An 18753-nucleotide genomic window follows, 5' to 3' on the forward strand; every position below is an offset into this window, starting at 1 on the left:
ATAGCATTAAAACGGTTCATCAACTTACTACCTTGTGATACATTTTGGTTATTGTAGGAATTTGATGAACTTCAACCATTATGGAAATCTGAAAGGCTTCGGTAATAACGGCCGTTACTATCGCTTATTAAAAGCAGGAGAATCGCCTTCTCAGTCTTACGAGGGCAATGGGGGCCAACGCGGTTCATTAACCATGGGCTGCATGTTGTGGCAAAGTGCCCGCCAAAATTCTCATCATCAAAACTTCCGAAGTTTGACCTTCACCAGGTCAAAGTCGACTTAAATTCCTTGTACTGTAACTTCTATTTCTTCTGAATAATTCTTTTGTTAGTCGTTCAACTAACTTCTGCAGTAGACGAGGATGTCTCTCAGAAAATTCCTGAAAACATGTAAGTTTTGTATCCTCGTTATGAGATAGAATAAAATCGAAGTATCACTCCTCGGGGAAGCGCAGACTGCCAAGTACGGCAAACGCTATTACAGGCACCAGTGTTATACACAGGGAGCAGGCCGCTTCCGTTTCATCGATACCGGATTAAAATTTTCATTTTTCTACCAAACGATATTCGGAAATTAAGCGCCTTCCTTTTTATGTGGAGCAGCACGGAGGGATTACAGACGCTGCACTGGCACTAGCGGTGTTACGGATCTCTTCTCTAACATGTCAGTATTAATATACATTTTCTATGGTTTCCAGGACAGATTTTTGTGGGTTCTTACTTATGCACGCCAATTTCAGTACGATACCATCCAACGTGAGTTGTGTTTGTCAACATAAGACAGATTCCAGCTTCTACAAGGTAAAGAAAGCACCGATTCCTACGAGAGCGTGCTGAAAATTAATGCCTGCTAATTTTTTATGTGAAAACTTTTAAAGGTTTTTAGGCAAAACAAACCGTACTAACATTTTACATTTGTATTCTTCATATCTACAGTTTTATTTCTCAGTATACTCACCCTGGCGGCGAACACATTTCTCCCAATGACAAAACAATTTGTTGTTACCGTCGATGAGGAATGTTTGATTTCGTTGACGGAGACAGAACCTCACCTCTGCTCGCACGGCTTCATCCTTATGAAAGTGAAGTCCACGAAGGTGTTCTTTAAGTTTTGGAAACATGCAAACGGCCAGTTCGAGCCCGTATGGAAGATGATCGATGACAGATCGATGACTGTTGCAGATGTCACACCGCTCGTATGTGATTTGGCATTGTGTCCTCCATGAACAGACGAATTCTCCGAATTCGAAAATCGGTTACAGCACGCTGTTTCTCGCGCACCGACATAGTTACTTTACAAACCACCATGTTACGCGTTAGAATTCCGAGCCCCCTAACGGCAGAGGGCTGCAGAATGTCAATATTGTTTGGTTTTTTTTTCACATAAAAAATTCGGGGCATTACTTTTCAGCACGCCCTCGTTTTTCTCAGGGCCTGTCAGCCAACAAAGACACGCCGTTTTGAAGTAACTTTTTAGCGTCTCTTTGATGACTTGTGAGATAAAGGAAAAAAATAACACGAAACCTTAGTAGCACGTAGTTACCAGTCTCTGACCTTCAGCTTGACCACAATGTAGGAGATTGTGTAACCAGCCTGAGGAGTGTCAGAAGAAAGTTTATCTTTTCTAGATTTGGGAACAGGGAAGTGTACTTATGAACAAAGACATCGCCGACAACACAGACAAATAAAAAACCAATGTTGACGGGGCTATAAACAGCAGCTCCAAAGAAATGCCTGCTGACGTTGAGAGCCGCCGCTAGCTTGTACGGGGCTTCGCTTTCCCTCGCTGTGGAGGGAGCCAGTCCGGCTATCTCCAGAACTGGAACGTCGAGCCTCTCAAATGAATCACCATTTAAAAAGCTACGGCGCTTGTTGTATGCTATCTCGTGGCAAGGACAGTGCACCCAATGGCCGAGACGTTTATTCACGCCGGGGACGTTCCGGAAAAGTTACAGCGGGGCCGGTGACGAGTAACATACAAAATATGCTAATGTTGGGCGGCGCAGAAGTCGTAAAGCCGCGCCGGTAGACGCTGGCCGGGCGGGGGGCAGGAATACAGCCCGCCACGCCACTTCGAAACCCGCTCTGGGCAGCGCCATGCACTCGCCCATATACGGAAGTCCATCTTCGTATGTATAGCACCGACGCGTTCGTTCTGGTCCTTTCGTGGGTGGCCGCTAACAATGAACAGTTCGTTTCTCACGATGTAACTGCTGTCCTTCGTCAAGTCTCAGACAACTTTAAAAAAAAGAAAAACGACACGAACGCGTATCGGCTGCAACGTGACTTTGTGTACTCGCGAATAACTACAATAATACTATTATCTGCTGGTCACATAATCGAGTCATCGTAGTGTGTTAGTATGAGCCATTTCGTCAGATTCCGTGAAGAATTAAGCATTGTTCAAATACGGCACACACAGTAGTTTTTGGGTGGTGTCAAACAATGCATTCGTATTTACAGTGCGGCACTCAAATGTATCGTGGTTGTATGGTGATATACAGGGTGTTACAAAAAGGTACGGCCAAACTTTCAAGAAACATTCCTCACACACAAAGAAAGAAAATATGTTATGTGGACATGCGTCCGGAAACGCTTACTTTCCATGTTAGAGCTCATTTTATTACTTCTCTTCAAATCACATTAATCATGGAATGGAAACACACAGCAACAGAACGTACCAGCGTGACTTCAAACACTTTGTTACAGGAAATGTTCAAAATGTCCTCCGTTTGCGAGGATACATGCATCCACACTCCGTCGCATGGAATCCCTGATGCGCTGATGCAACCCTGGGAGAATGGCGTATTGTATCACAGCCGTCCACAATACGAGCACGGAGAGTCTCTACATTTGGTACCGGGGTTGCGTAGACAAGAGCTTTCAAATGCCTCCATAAATGAAAGTCAAGAGGGTTGAGGTCAGGAGAGCGTGGAGGCCATGGAATTGGTCCGCCTCTACCAATCCATCGGTCACCGAATCTGTTGTTGAGAAGCATACGAACACTTCGACTGAAATGTTCAGGAGCTCCAACGTGAATGAACCACATGTAGTGTCGTACTTCTAAAGGCACATGTTCTAGCAGCACAGGTAGAGTATCCCGTATGAAAACATGATAATGTGCTTTATTGAGCGTAGGTGGAAGAACATGGGGCCCAATCAAGACATCACCAACAATGCCTGCCCAAACGTTCACAGAAAATCTGTGTTGATGACGTGATTGCACAAATGCGTGCGGATACTCGTCAGCCCACACATGTTGATTGTGAAAATTTACAATTTGATCACGTTGATCGAGGAAGTACAGTACATACTGACGGAACTAAAATGAGCTCTAACATGGAAATTAAGCGTTTCTGGACACATGTCCACATAACATCTTTTCTTTATTTGTGTGTGAGGAATGTTTCCTGGTGCGGTAGCGTTCTCGCTTCCCACGCCCGGGTTCCCGGGTTCGATTCCCGGCGGGGTCAGGGATTTTCTCTGCCTCGTGATGGCTGGGTGTTGTGTGCTGTCCTTAGGTTAGTTAGGTTTAAGTAGTTCTAAGTGCTAGGGGACTGATGACCACAGCTGTTAAGTCCCATGGTGCTCAGAGCCATTTGAATGTTTCCTGAAAGTTTAGCCGTACCTTTTTGTAACACCCTGTATACTGTTACTGTCAAGTTAAAGAGGTTTATATAATTATAAGAGTAGGACAATTATACAGGTACATTTACAATTCTATTCTACATTGCTTAATGCTTCCCGTTATTTGATGACATTATATCTTGTGAACCATGGATGAAGGGTATCAGACGGATGCCATATTCCTTGACTTCCCGAAAGCGTTTGACTCGGCGCCCCACTGCATACTTCTAACTAAGGTACGAGCATATGGGATTGGTTCCCAAATATGTGAGTGGCTCGAAGACTTCTTAAGTAATAGAACCCAGTACGTTGTCCTCGATGGTGAGTGTTCATCGGAGGTGAGGGTATCATCTGGAGTGCCCCGGGGAAGTGTAGTAGGTGCGCTGTTGTTTTCTATCTACATAAATGATCTTTTGGATAGGGTGGATAGCAATGTGCGGCGTTTGCTGATGATGCTGTGGTGTACGGGAAGGTGTCGTTGTTGAGTGACTGTAGGAGGATACAAGATGACTTGGACAGCATTTGTGATTGGTGTAAAGAATGGCAGCTAACTCTAAATATAGATAAATGTAAATTAATGCAGATGAATAGGAAACAGAATCCCGTAATGTTTGAATACTCCATTAGCAGTGTAGCGCTTGACACAGTCACGTCTATTAAATATTTGAGCGTAACATTGGACAGCGATATGAAGTGGGACAAGCATGTAATGGCAGTTGTGGGGAAGGCGGATAGTGGTCTTCGGTTCATTGGTAGAATTTTGAGATGTGGTTCATCTGTAAAGGAGACCGCTTATAAGACACTAATACGACCTATTCTTGAGTACTGCTCGAGCGTTTGGGATCCCTATCAGGTCGGATTGAGGGAGGACATTGAAGCAATTCAGAGGCGGGCTTCTAGATTTGTTACTGGTGGGTTTGATCATCACGCGAGTGTGACGGAAATGCTTCAGGAACTCGGGTGGGAGTCTCTGGAGGAAAGGAGGCGTTCTTTTCGTGAATCGCTACTGAGGAAATTTAGGGAACAAGCATTTGAGGCTAACTGAAGTACAATTTCACTGCCACCAACTTATATTTCGCGGAAAGACCACAAAGACAAGATAAGAGAGACTAGGGCTCGTACAGAGGCATATAGGCAGTCATTTTTCCCTCGTTCTGTTTGGGAGTGGAACAGGAAGAGAAGGTGCTAGTTGTGGTACGAGGTACCCACCGCCACGAGGATGGTGGATTGCGGAGTATGTATGTAGATGTAGATGTAGACAAAGGGTCGCACTGTCTGATTAAAATAACTCGCTTAAAGCTACCAGAAAATGATAGTTTATCGAAAATGGTTGTGAATAACTAATATTGTACTGCAGCTTCTTGGCGGTCATGTCTTCTACTCTCAACTATTGAAAACTCTAGAACACCAAATTTACGCTATACATCCACTTTAGGTTATTTGTTATTTGTGTAAAATTATCAGGCTAATTCAATTAGCCGATCACAATATGCGTTACTGTCGTTCAAGGTGTCAAAACAGTTTCATTTTCAACGTTTCAGGATTGATTTTTTGCAAGTTATCAGTTTTCCGACTGGTTTAATGCCGTCATCTATCTGTTCTTTTCTTATTCAAATCTTAGCATCCCCACGTACTTTTTGCACGCAACATCCTCGAGAAATGTTTTCTATACTATAGTCTCTCTTTGCGTCTACAACCCTTGTCTCTGTCACGCACCTTCCATTGTCTTTTTCACAATTCTTGACTGCCCAGTATATATCCACATAATTTGCCCATTGCCTCTAGCGCCTCATCGTTTCGCTGTTCATATGTGTGCTTCATTTTATCACCTTTCCGTAGCATAGTATTTCTAGTGCTTCCGTGTTTACAGTATGTTCTCCATCCTTCTGACTTCTTCAACTCAACAAATCGACTTCTTTCTTCTTTGCTTTCTCCTTCTGATATAATCTTGTAGATTCGGCCAGAGAATTCTTCAACTTTTTCCACTATATGTTTCGCAATTTTGATTTCCAGACATTCGGTTATCTCCTTTCGTCTTGTCGATATTGTACGATCGATAGTGAAGTAAAGAGATATTCTTTTTAGTGTGGCAAAAACCTCTCAGACATAGTTTTCAAAATATTGACTGGTAAGAAAGAAGGATGTACAGTGTAACGACTGGGTGCAGTGACAATGGTAGTCATTATCTACTGAAGCTGCAATAATGACTACAACTGTCCCTGTACGCACTCGTTACCTCTGCACATCTTTGTTTCCAAGGAGATCGTCCCTGATTTCCCAGCATTCTTAGCTGGTGCAGCCTCCCTAAATTTCCTTTTCCCAGAACTCGCTGTATTAGAAAACATCTGTATCTGTAACCATAAATTCTTTTTATATCTGCCACTACCATTAGTGTTATCTTTGTCATTATTATTACTATTATTAGTGATAGTTTTCTTTATTAGTTCATAGCCAGTATTATTTACTGACGTTGTCTCTGCAGACACCCAAATAACTTTAATACTATTTGTCACATTAAAATTGTTATTTCTTAGATACCTGTGAAGTGAAAAAGGTACTATAGTATGGATCTCTGGTCCGACGTAATAGAAGGTGTGAGGGCACGAGTCGGACCAAGTTAAATAAATAAAAATAAAAAAAATAAAAATGACGATATAAGAGAGTTTCAAACTTTTACAAATACTATTGGAACAACCCTCCCCCCCCCCCCCCCGGTCTATAAAACACACGAGTGATATATGTCTGTTAGACAGTCTGTCACGTTATTAAGGTGTTAGGAGTTTCAAGGATATTTATTTCGAGGATGAGGGTAACATTGTATTCTGGGTTTCATTAACACTTACGTCAAAGTGTGCATAATCATTTGTACAACTACTAACGGGACTTTCTTCAAGGATTATAAAAACGCTTCATACACAAATAAAAAACTATTTTGTTTAGTTAATAAGGACAGTTCTTTTTGGAGGCTTTGAAGGTGCTCTAGTGGGAGGATGGTGCGTTTAAACGATTTGACTCACATGATACGTTCGAAGTGCAATTCATCGTGAATACGGACCATGGACTAAGGAACACGTAAAGCAGATGTATCCGTTCATGCGCTATGTCAATTTTAAAACTCTAGAAACATAACGTTTTGGATGCTCTGTATGAAGGGCTAAAGACAGGAGCGCAGTTTCGTACAGGGGCAGAATTTTAATCCGCCAGGACTTTCAAAAAGTGTACTCCTACTTGCGGAGTAGCAGATTCATTCCGGAAACAGAACTTATGATCTCGTTTAGTATTCTCCGTCAATACAAATGCTTAAGAATCCCACATATTCGAAAATATTTCCGCTTGTGTCACAGACGTATTTTGAAAGGTTTGCTTAATTGACAAGTTGTATTTTGACAACATACCAAACTTGCCATTTGCTTTACTTATATCTCACATTAGGTGAACGTTGCATTTCGTATTTCATCGTAACGTTATTTTTACTTATATTAAGTGATGCGTTTCATTTGGGACATCATATTTAGGAATCGAGCTCTACTACGCTACTATATTTGGTCAACGCTTGAAGCTTAACAATTTTTTTCATATTTAATAACAGTTGTCAAACACTATAAACTGGGCGAATTAATTATGCTAATTTCACACATGATTCTTAGTTTATAGTGAGGCAGCGTGGTGTAGAAGAGCGGCAGTCATATTCGGGAGTAGCTTCCTTCATATCCTGATACGTCCAATCTTACTCAACATTACGAGTCTTGCGCCTATTACTTTAAGCGAACTATTAAAGTAGTGGATCCACATGAAATTATTAGGGCAAAATATTTATTCCTACCATACACGTCTCGCCAAATGACCAAGACGAGAAAATCAGAGAAATTAAAGCTCATATCGAAGGTAGGGAGAGGAGGAGGTAGTGGTACCCAAAGTAACTTCCTCCAAACACCGTAAGGTGACTTGGGAGTTATAGAAATTGATGAAGAGGAGACCCAATTCTAATCCAATTCTGATCATCATGTTTTAGTGTTTACGTTATTTCCCTTGATCACTTAAGTTCATAGTCCACTTTCTTCTCTTGTCTCGGCGAATTCCGAGCTTGTGCTCAATCTAATAACTTGGTTATTGATGGGACGTTGATTTTTACTTTTCTTTACATGAGTGCGTGAATGATTGAAGACCATGGGTAGTTCCTTCCCAGGAGATTCCAAACGCGTCATTTCTCGATCTTGTTCAATAGTACTGCTATCGACAGGGCGTTACCGCTTCCTCACTCTCTCCACCTCCCTATTAAAATACATACTCCAGAGCTCCAATTAGTCGAACTCCAACTATTCGTAACACCAATTATGCAAATCGCTTTGTGGAAAAACAAATTTGCACTGTATGACTAAAACTGTTGCTTTTGTTTGATAGTTATTGCAGTATACAGTATACTGCACGTTTCTTTGTCATTCTAAAATCACTCCGCAGTGTATATATTAGAATACAAAATCTTCCAGTGAACAACGAATACAGTAAGCGCATTATTGTACGCGCAGTACGTGTATTGTTCTGTTTGTAGTGCCCGTCGCTGAGTGCGGCCTACATCAATCTGTGTCGTGACCTTAATGTTGGGGAAAGTCGCGCAGTATCGGCCAACGTAAGTTTTTTTAACTTTACTGTGTAACTATGGTGGTTAATCGGAACATTTACTATTCTCTCATCTCAAGTCATTTTCTATGAGTAGCACAGTGTAATGATGTTTATTTTTTATTTCTTGTACTTAATTACATCTAGCGCAAAAAAGCAATAATTAAACGGCTTCTAGAAAGTGTCTCGCAGTATCGGCCATTGTCTTTTCTGTGATATTGTTGGTTACTAATGATACTCAGCACTGACAATTATTGAACAATACTAAAACACATAAGCACGGGAACATTGTCCCTATTTCAGCTCGGTAAACCAACGTTTAGCTCACTGTTTTACAGGTATCGCAAATAAAATACGAAATATTCTCCTGATCCACACAACCAATATGTGCCCAGCCTCAACACTTGGTACACAACACCCGTATCTCTTCAAATCACTCCAAACACAATGCAATTGACAGTGTCTTCTGTTGACCCATTATTTCCAGTAAATTACAGTTTTCTTCGTCGCTCTGTAATTGGTTTCCATGGCCACTTTTGTGTGTTTATTTTATTTTGGAACCCCGACTAGAATTCAGCTTTCTTCAACACTCTTTCAGAATATTTTGTTCAGCTATCAATCTCTTCTCTTTGGTAGCGATATTTTTCTTTTCTAATTGTTGAAGAAGATTCAGCTACCTCCCTCACGGTCTTGGCTCACAGCCATTGCCATGCGCTCTTCATTCAATTTTACTCTTACTTTTCTCACATATTCCACCATTTAAGTCTGAAAAGAAGTAAGAAGAAGAAGAAATTTTGAAATTACATTTGGCCGATACTGAACGACAGTCAGGTAGCCAGAGCTGCACGACAAACACGCAGTAGGATCTAGTCATATTGTGAGTCCTTCTAATGAAATCATCATGAACCGTTTGTTTGATGTCATTTCTTACGTAACATATATAACCGAAATATAGCAACGAAATTAATCACTTACCTTAAAAACAAGTACCACAGGCCTCAAAGTATCTTCCGTGCGCTAAGAGCCACAGCAACACCATCAAGCACTCGGAGCAGACATACCACTGAAGAGAGGAAAAAGATTACCGATTCTCGTGCACATGGATACACAAGCTTGCTTCTGCTTACTGTACGCTTCTGCCATTTGCAGGCGGAAAGGGAAATCACGGTAGTAGCCGGTACTGTAAGCCGGCCGATACTGCTTGACTCTCCCCTACTACACTGAATTGTCGCTATACGTTCCGTCTTCCGGCTCATTTCTTTCGTGCGTGTGTTTTAATTTACTGCACTATATAATATTCTAAAAGGAAACGCGTTGCCTTATCGTTGGAAGACAAAATAAGAGTCCTTGAACAATTAGACAAAGGCGTGAGTAGCAAGTAATTAGCTGAGATGTTTAGCGCGGGAACATAAACAATTTCAGACATAAAAAAACAAGTCCTCAATTTTAAACTTTCTGTCTGTCCTTGAGAAAGGAAATGAGAGTTCGTGGAGAAAAGCGATGAAAACAGCAGCAAACGAAGAGCCTGAAAAGGGCGTATTCAAGTAGTTTCTGTAGCAGCGAGCATTGGGAATCCCCCTTTCAGGGCAAATTGTTTGCGAAAAAGTTGATCTTCATTTAAAGCGAGAAATAGCTGGCTACGGAATTTCAAGGCAAGGCAGAGTATTAGTGAATTGGATTTAAATGCCGAGAAACTATCTAAAGACCCAAAAGCAGTAGAAAGTTTGATCGAAAAATTCAGAAATGATGCAGAATCTTTGTTCCTGGTGATAAAAATAGTAAAGGCAGTGTTAAAGTGCTGAACTGTGCTAACTCTACAGGAAACCACAAAATACTGCTTGTGTTAATCTCTGGGCTTTCAAAAACGTTAAAAAGTTTCCCATCTTTTACAAGAATCAACCAAAGGCCTGGATGACTGCTACTTCGGTCTGCAAATGGTACGACTGAATTTCCATACCTGAAGTAAAGAGATACCAAACGCCAATGGGGAAAGAAGGCAGTAAGGCGATTTAATTCTGGACAATGCACATTGCCACTCCACAGAAAGATAGAGAAGATGGGCGTGTAAAAACACTCTTCCTGCCGTCAAACGTAAAGATTTTGTTGCAGCCAATGGACTACTTGGTTATCGAAACTATGAGGCGACGTTACAGAAGACAACTGGTGAGGAAATTTTCGATAGAAGATGGAACTGAAGAAGGTATTTTGGCTCACCACCAAAAAATGAATTTAGAAAACTCCTCTTACATAGTGGGAAGCATGGAATTAGGTGAAGAATACCACATTATAAAGAGCTTAGAACTAATTGAAAGGCATTTGAAGCAAAGATGAGCTACGGAAATATGAAGATGAAAAGAAAAACCGTGAAAAGGAAGAAGAAGAATGAGAAGCGGCAGTGGATGAAATGTCGCTTGAGCACGTAAGAAAGATCATTTTGAAAATTCCTCGACGTTCCGACTGCAGTGGAGAGGATATAGACGAGTGGCTTGCTTGTGATTCTTAGAAACCTGGATTCCAAATTTTCACTGACGATGAAATCATTCTAAGTGCGCGAGAAGGAACTGATGGCCAGGAGATGACACTGAAATTGAAACTCATGGGACCGCCTGCTGGTGAGGCGTTTGCGCGTCTTGACATTGCGCTAACATGGATGGGGCGGCACGCGGGGGTCTGACCTTATGTAGCTGCTCACCGTCAAGCAGACGAGAGACTTGGTTGCAAGGAAACGATTGAAGCCAGCAAAGCAACTTAATCTGACCGATATGTTCAAGAACTGACACTGTATATAAGTACAGTACTGTATAATATTTAATCAACAAATCAACATATTTTGTAGTCATGAAATTAGTATTGCGGAGTATGAAAGCACAAATTTAACTTTTTCTTTTAAAGAAATTGCGTGTTTTTATGACCTATCCAATTATCCGGATATATGATTATCCGGATCGGGTCCGGTCCCGAGTCATCCGGATAACTGGAGTTCCACTGCACTTCAATCTAACACATATCGCTGAAAGAGCTGACACAGTGAGCAGAGGATTTAGGCAGTGCGTCGTGGAGTTCAAATCCAACCCGATTGTCAAGCTTTATGCTTCCCTTGGTCTTCTTAAATTACTTAAATTGACTCTGTGCTAAAGGTTCACAGCATGAATCTACATCTACATACAAACTACGCAAGCCACCCTACGATGCGTGGCGGAGGGTACTTCGTATCACTACCAGTATTTCCTTTCCTATTGCGCTGACAAGTAGAGCGAGGGAGAAACGACTGTCTCTGTGCCTCTGTAAGAGCCGTAACTTCTCTTGATTCATTTTCGTGGACTTCATGCGAAATGTACTTTGGTGGCAGTGGGATAGATCTGCAGTCAGGTTCAAATGTTAGGTCTCCAAATTTTCTCAATAGCGTTTTTCGAAAAGAATGTCGCCATCACTCCTGGGATTCCCATTTGAGTTTCCAAAGCATCTCCGTAACACTTGCGTGTTCATCGAACCTACTGGTAACAAAACTAGCAGCCCATCTTTGAAGCCAGCCGATGTGACCGAGCGGTTCTAGGCGCTGCAGTCTGGAACCGCGCTGCTTCTACGGTCGCAGATTCGAGTCCTGCCTCGGGCATGGATGTGTGTGATGTGCTTAGGATAGTTAGATTTAAGTAGTTCTAAGTCTAGGGAACTGATGACCTCAGATATTAAGTCCCATAGTGCTTAGAGCCATTTGAACCATCTTTGAACTGCTTCGATGTTCTCCTTTAATCCGATCTGGTGCGGATGTGCTTCAATGTTCTCCTATTATCCGACCTGGTGCAGATCCCAAACACTCGAGCAGTACTCAAGAAGGAGACGCGCTAGGGTTCTATATGCGGTCTCCTTTACAGATGAACCAAACTTCCCCAAATCTCTCCTAATAAACGGAAGTCGACCATTTGCTTTCATCACTACAGTTCGTACAAGGCCGTTCCATTTAATGTCGGTCGCAACGTAAGTATTTAATCGATCTGACTGTGTCAAGTAGCACACTGCTAATGCTGTACTCGAACATTACGAAACTGTTTTTCCTACTCATCTACATTAACTTACATTTTTCTACATTTAGAGATAGCTGCCATTCATCTCACCAACTAAAAATTTTGTCTAAGTCATCTTGTATCCTCTTGCAGTCACTCAATGACGACACCTTCCTGCACACCACAGCGTCATCAGCGAACAACCACAGATTGCTGCCCATACTGTCAGCCAGGTTATTTATGTATATAGAAAATAGCAACAGTCCTATGACGCTTCCCTGAGGCACTCCTGACGTTACTCCTGTCTCCGATTTACACTCACCGTCGACCAAAGCCTACTGGGTTCTACTACTTACGAGGTCTTCGAGCCATTCCCATATCTGGGAACCTCTACTGTATGGTAGTACCTTTGTTAACAGTCTGCGTGAGGTACCATGTCAAACGCTTTTCGGAAGTCTAGGAATATAGAATCTGCCTGTTGCCCTTCATCCACAGTTTGCAGGATATCAGTGAGAAAAGGGCAAGATGAGTTTCGCACGAGCGGTGCTTTCTAAAAAGTGCTGAATTGTGGACAGAAGCTTTCGAGTCTCACGGAACTTTATTATATTCTAACTGTGAATATATTCAAAAATTCTGCACCAAACTATATTAAGTATATTGGTCTGTAATTCTGAGGGTCTGTTCTTTTAACCTTCTTATACACAAGACTAACCTGTTTTTTTTTTTTCAGTTGGGACTTTGCACTGGGCTAAGGATTCCCCCATAAATGCAAGCTAACTAAGGGGCCAGTGGCGTAGAGAACACTCTTTGTAAAGCCGAGCTGGGATTCCATCCGGACCTGGCGACTTATTTGTTTTCAATTCTTTCAGTTGCTTCTCTACGCCAGGGATGCCTATTATTACGTTCTCCATACTGGAATCTGTGCGATGTTCAAACGACGTTTTGTTTGTATCATCCTCCTGCGTGAACGACTTCCTAAAAGTTAAATTTAAAACTTTAGCTTTCCTTTTGTTACCTTCTACTGCCACTCCAGGCTGGTCAACGTAGGCCCCGAATTTCCTTAATCCTGGACTCGATCCTTTGCTAACGTATGGCAGTGGTAGTTGCATGCTTCACGCATCGATGTTTTTACAGACACACGAATCTCTACTAATTTTGGCTTCTCGCCATTTGCACGTTCTCTTTTGAACCGAGAGCGCAACAGTCTTTTTGTTTCCTCAGCATTTTCCGAATTTTTTTTTTGTCAAACAACGGTGGGTATTTATCGCCCTTAACTCATGTACTCGGAACATACTTCTCTAGATCGTGATTTACCATCCATCAAAACATGATATCATCAAAAGAAGTCTGAATAATTGTAAGTGGAGGCTTCAATTATTTCGTTAGGGCTCCGAAACCCTGACGTTTCATGTAAAAGACTTACCAGACGTTTTAAGGTATAGTATAGTAGAGACTAATGACAAAAGTCATACAGTTATTTTATCATTTAAGTCCGACGGGGATAGTGGGCAACATGTAAAATGCATTCGAGACATGGGATGGTTGATTCAAAACAGCTACGGTTGATTCCTTCCTATCCTTGTCCATCGAAGCTTTCGCTATATCTCTGGTGATATCGACGTTAACGAGAGATCAATGTTGGAGGTTCATTTTATCTTTGTTATGTGTCACTCGTCACCAGTCACTTTGTGTACTGGACAGATGTAATTTGACCATAGCACGAATCCCAGTCCCTCATTGGAGACAGGCCATTTCTTTGTGTGCAGATGTTTCAACAGTTATGTATGAAAACACAACACTGATTCATCGATCTCACCATTCAGTACTATGATTAGCACTTTAAGCTTTCTAGACTATTCTGTAACATTTGGAAACTTTATTTTCCTTCTCCGTGAGCGGAAATTTTGGACTTTCGGGTGGCTTTCCCGTGTTCTTGAACAGAGCGAGGTGACTCAGTGGTTATGACAGTGAACTGCCGTTCAGTTTCCCGTCCGGTGAACCAAGTTTGGGTTTTGCATTGTTCCCGTAAATCGCTTATGGTAAAAGCGATGACTTCTCTTTTGAAAAGAGTATTAGACCGATTTCTTTCCTCGTTCTGAGGTTGTACTCCAACTCTACTGATCTTATCGTCGTCGGGACATTAAGCTTCAGTGGTCTTTCTTCTACGTATCCTTGATTAAATTGAGATACATTTTTGAGGTTGCGAGCACAAAGGCGATAGGCTAGGCCAACAATATTTCGTATATTAGAACAACTTTGATCGCACACTATTATCTTATTGATACGTGGACATAATTCTGTACTTGCAAACGATGAACCGACTGTTATATTATGAAATAGTGTTACGATGGAAATCACTGTGCTGTGTCTTACGTCTACATTCTCGCTTATGGTTATCGTTCATATTTATGTTGTATTTTAGATCTATACCCTGCATCTGTCACAGTGGGTCCTTTTACAACAAGGGCTAAAAGTTATAAAACTATTAAATATGTATCGAATATATCGTATCCTCTGTAAAGAGTCCCCACTGAAGATGCTTAGAACCTAGATACCGCACTGTATTTTATCCGATCTTCAATTAATACATAAAATAATATAATAATTATTAACATAATATTTATTAGTTGTTAATGAAAGCGCGAAAATTCACCGATTGCTTATTAAATTGTAAAATATAATGTTTTGAATGGTCTGAGTGTTAATTGCAGGCACTAAAAAGGCGTTTTCCTGCATTTTCAGATGTGACTGTTTTGGGCGAGAAGTAGTTCGACGTTGCTGCATGGTTGGAGACAATCGTATAAAATAGCTCTCTACTTTCAAAGAGCTTCTAGTGCTATATGTAGCGTACATCTATAAAATAGAAATCTTTAGCAATGTAAGACGGAATCATGACTCTGGAGTATTGCAAATAAACTGGGACGGACAATGTTAGATTTATTTGTAGGGCCGAACGTCGAGTTGACGATGAGGTACCTAGAGAACTAGAAGTCGCTTCGATTTGACAAAGATCGAGAGCGTAAACTCGCTTGGCGTCACATGAGAAATCATTATATCTGTCACTTTAGGGAAACCATAGAGAACTTAATGAAGGAATATGGAAATGAGATCGAACCACAGATCTTGCGCTCGGAACAACGTTTCTTATTCTGGTCCAAAATCTCCTCACAATGACAGGCTACAAGATTTACCGTTGTCCAGACCTTTCCGTTTCACCAGTTTATATCATATTACGTAGTCCACAGGACGACAATCTACCTCATACAGGAGTTCAACTCGTGTCTTCCTCAAATGTCCACAAGGACAAAATCTTACTTTTCTCTGCGAGTTTTTAACTGAAATTCTCGCTAAGCAACTGTCCTGTCGAGCAAGAACACTCTTGGTTTCAGCTCTACGGAATTATTGACTGCTAAATGTTCGTCAGTACTTCAAGTTCCAGGCATCGGCCAGTACTATTTGAACTGCGTTTGGAAAACTCCAAAACTTGCTCTCTGAAAGCAACAGTTGATCGGAATTTCATAACTGTGATACAGTTCGAATGATACTTATACAACTGAACTGAACAAATTTCTTTTACTGGAATTTTTGCTCACAGCTGTTGTAGTATTACTATCTCAAGCTACAAAGGCAGTATTTTGCTCTGAACCATTAGCGGTGATACTCGTTCCATATCAAACTACATCTCACCTGCAAATAAAACAGGGAAATGTGACCCATAACAGTTTAAGAGAAGAGAACTGCTTCTTTCACCTACCAGAGCTTCAAGTATAGACTTCCTTATGTCAGTATTCTTCTCCAAATACCCATGGTTAGTGGTAATATGGTAGTTTAGAACTGTTGTGTTTGTGCTCTTTTATACCGTTTCCTGCAGTATATATTCATCCTTTTTCTGGTGGTAAGAAACAACTGCGCAAGACGTTTCTTAACGTGATTCACCCGATTAAGCTTGAAACAGGCAATATGAAGCCATACAGCGGCCTCCGCTTGTCTTAGACGATACCACGTTCTCATAAGAGAACAGACACGTCCCCAATTTGTTAGCAAGCGCAAGGAGTTACCATTAGGCAGACGTTTTCAACCTGAGGAACAGTGACGGGTATTTTCTCCGTCTATCTCGTTACCAGCCTCACTCTGAGTTGAAAGTAAGTTTGTTTCTAATTTTAGACTATATTACTCAAATAAAGACTGATATATTCTCTCTCACTGTCCTCTACATCGGCACTACACCATCAGGAAGCGGTTATATCAAATCGTTGACTGTTGTTATTGGTTCCGTAACAATTGCATGGTGCAACGCATTATTGGTAATTGGCGCAGCACGTCTCTGAAAAGTTGTAACTTCCCTACTTAAAAATACGTACTTAAAAATATCTTATTATTTCCAAAAGGAGAGGGCAGATCGCAGAGGCAAGCGCACGAAAGTATGGTATGAAACATACATACAACAAACAGTACAACAATGCATTTCTTATAACTACAACGATAGCAACGATAGGAACAGAACGTTAGCAGTGAAGCTACTCCCTTCCAGTAGTTGTCTCAACGTATGGAGACTGACAATTCCGTCAATAGTTAACTATCCTAACCGGTAACAAGCATTTGTACTCTTATATATATATATATATATATATATATATATATATATATATATATATATATATATATATATAAGATCGGTTGGTATGACATGTTCTGAGGCATCAAGGGATCACCAATTTAGTACTGGAGGGCAGCATGGAGGGTAAAAATCGTAGAGGGAGACCAAGAGATGAATACACTAAGCAGATTCAGAAGGATGTAGGCTGCAGCACGTACTGGGAGATGAAGAGGCTTGCACAGGATAGAGTAGCATGGAGAGCTGCATCAAACCAGTCTCAGGACTGAAGTCCACAACAACTATATATATATATATATATATATATATATATATATATATATATATATCCGAATGCCCTCAAAAACTGACTCACAAATTGAAGTATATTTAAAAGCTTTTGTCTGACCACTTACATTATAGTTTATTACGAATTTCGTATGTGTCTTTGCAAATGGAAATTCGATGTGTTGGATTTATTTTTTCTAAACAAAATTTTTGGACGGAGTATACTCCAATTCTTGGGTTTCGAAGGACACAAGCAGCATTAAACGAAACAGAAAATAGTGAATTCGTTCTCTGCCAACCCCCGGTATCTGGTCGAATTCCTCTGCCGGTGCCATAAGTTTCTGAAGATAATGCGTGCAGAACGTGTACACATTCGAACTGTAAGTACAGCTCCGTACGAAGCTGAGACGTGGCAGCGAGCGTTCGGCAGCCGCGGCAAGGGCCGTGCTTACCTGGTTCGGCGAACGTAATGATTTCGGAGGTGCGGCCGTAGAAGTCGTCGGGCACGGTCTCGGCCGAGCGCTGGCGCGGCATGTCTGCGGCGGTGGAGCGGCGGGCGTCTCCGCCGGCGCGCTCCAGGGTGTCCAGAGCGACGGCCCGCGGAAGCGCAGTGGTGACGTTGGGCTTGGAGCGCAAGCCCAGCTTGGAGAGGATCTGCTTCTTGATGGCCTCGATGCGGCTCGCGTCGTCGACGCCCGACGTGGTGGTGACGGCGGCGAGCGGCGGGACGTGCGGCCGCCGGTGGTGCGCCCGCGGCCGCGGTCGCGCTGCACCGCTCGCCGCCAGCCACAGCGCCGCCAGCAGCAAGGCGTGCACGCGCCACCGCATGGCCGCTGAGAGTGCGCTCGGGAGCTGCGCCGCAGCCGCTAGTGGGGGGCCGCGGAGGCGGAGGCGACGCTGCGCTGCATGCCGGCGGCCGCCGTCAGCTGCGGGCCATGCGTGCGGGCGCGAGTCCGGCCGGAGACTGCCGCCGCCGCCGCCGCCTCCGCCGCCGCCGCCGCCGCCGCCGCCGCCGCCAGACGCCAGACGACGCCGCCGCCGCCGCCGGCCCCCACCCCCGCGCTCCCCTCCTCACCCCGCCGCGGCGCCGTATTCTTCACGTACTTATGCGATCTGCCGAGGATAGTGGCCGTTTCTCGATCCTTCCACGTCGGCCAAGTGCAGTGCTCCTCGGCGGCTGGGTGGTCTCTTCTTCGATTGGGCCGGCCGGCTGGCCTCGCGGCACAAATTTTTCGGACGCCGCCGAGGTCGCTAACCTTACGTCAGACGCGCCTCCCCACCTCGCCCGACGAACTCGCCTCCGGCGCGTCGTCACTCGTTACACCAAACTGTTTGCACTGAAGTTAATACCTACCGCGCCTGCGTTTCAGTCGTTTCACTTTTGGAGATGTACTGCAAACTTTGTCGCTTCAGCGCTGTTTTTCTAAAGCTCCTCGTACTCCGTAAATGTCTCGAGCCGTATGACTGAGGGCGTCCGTAGCCCTAGTCTCAAATCTAGTTGATACGTCCTAACACACAGTGAAAACGCTTAACTCGGAAATGAGGGAACCGAAATATTTTTTGTCTTAAAATAATTTCGTGTTAAAACATACACTCGAAAGAAACAAAATCTTCTATCTTGTCGTAT

At 42.7% G+C, this 18753-nt stretch overlaps 1 protein-coding gene across 1 annotated transcript in view; it reads right to left on the minus strand.

The window, feature by feature from the left end:
• LOC124721881 (inhibin beta chain-like) overlaps positions 1–17861 on the minus strand; it is a gene marked incomplete at its 5' end in the record, with an annotated part of 315715 nt that extends 297854 nt beyond the window's left edge. Inside the window, one exon of the mRNA XM_047247030.1 lies at positions 17579–17861. Coding sequence (XP_047102986.1) covers positions 17579–17861 — 283 coding nt within the window. The remainder of the gene's footprint in view (positions 1–17578) is intronic.
• Between the last annotated feature and the right edge of the window lie 892 nt (positions 17862–18753).

This window comes from Schistocerca piceifrons, chromosome X, assembly GCF_021461385.2.
Source record: "Schistocerca piceifrons isolate TAMUIC-IGC-003096 chromosome X, iqSchPice1.1, whole genome shotgun sequence".
Classification (NCBI taxonomy): Eukaryota; Metazoa; Arthropoda; class Insecta; order Orthoptera; family Acrididae; genus Schistocerca; species Schistocerca piceifrons.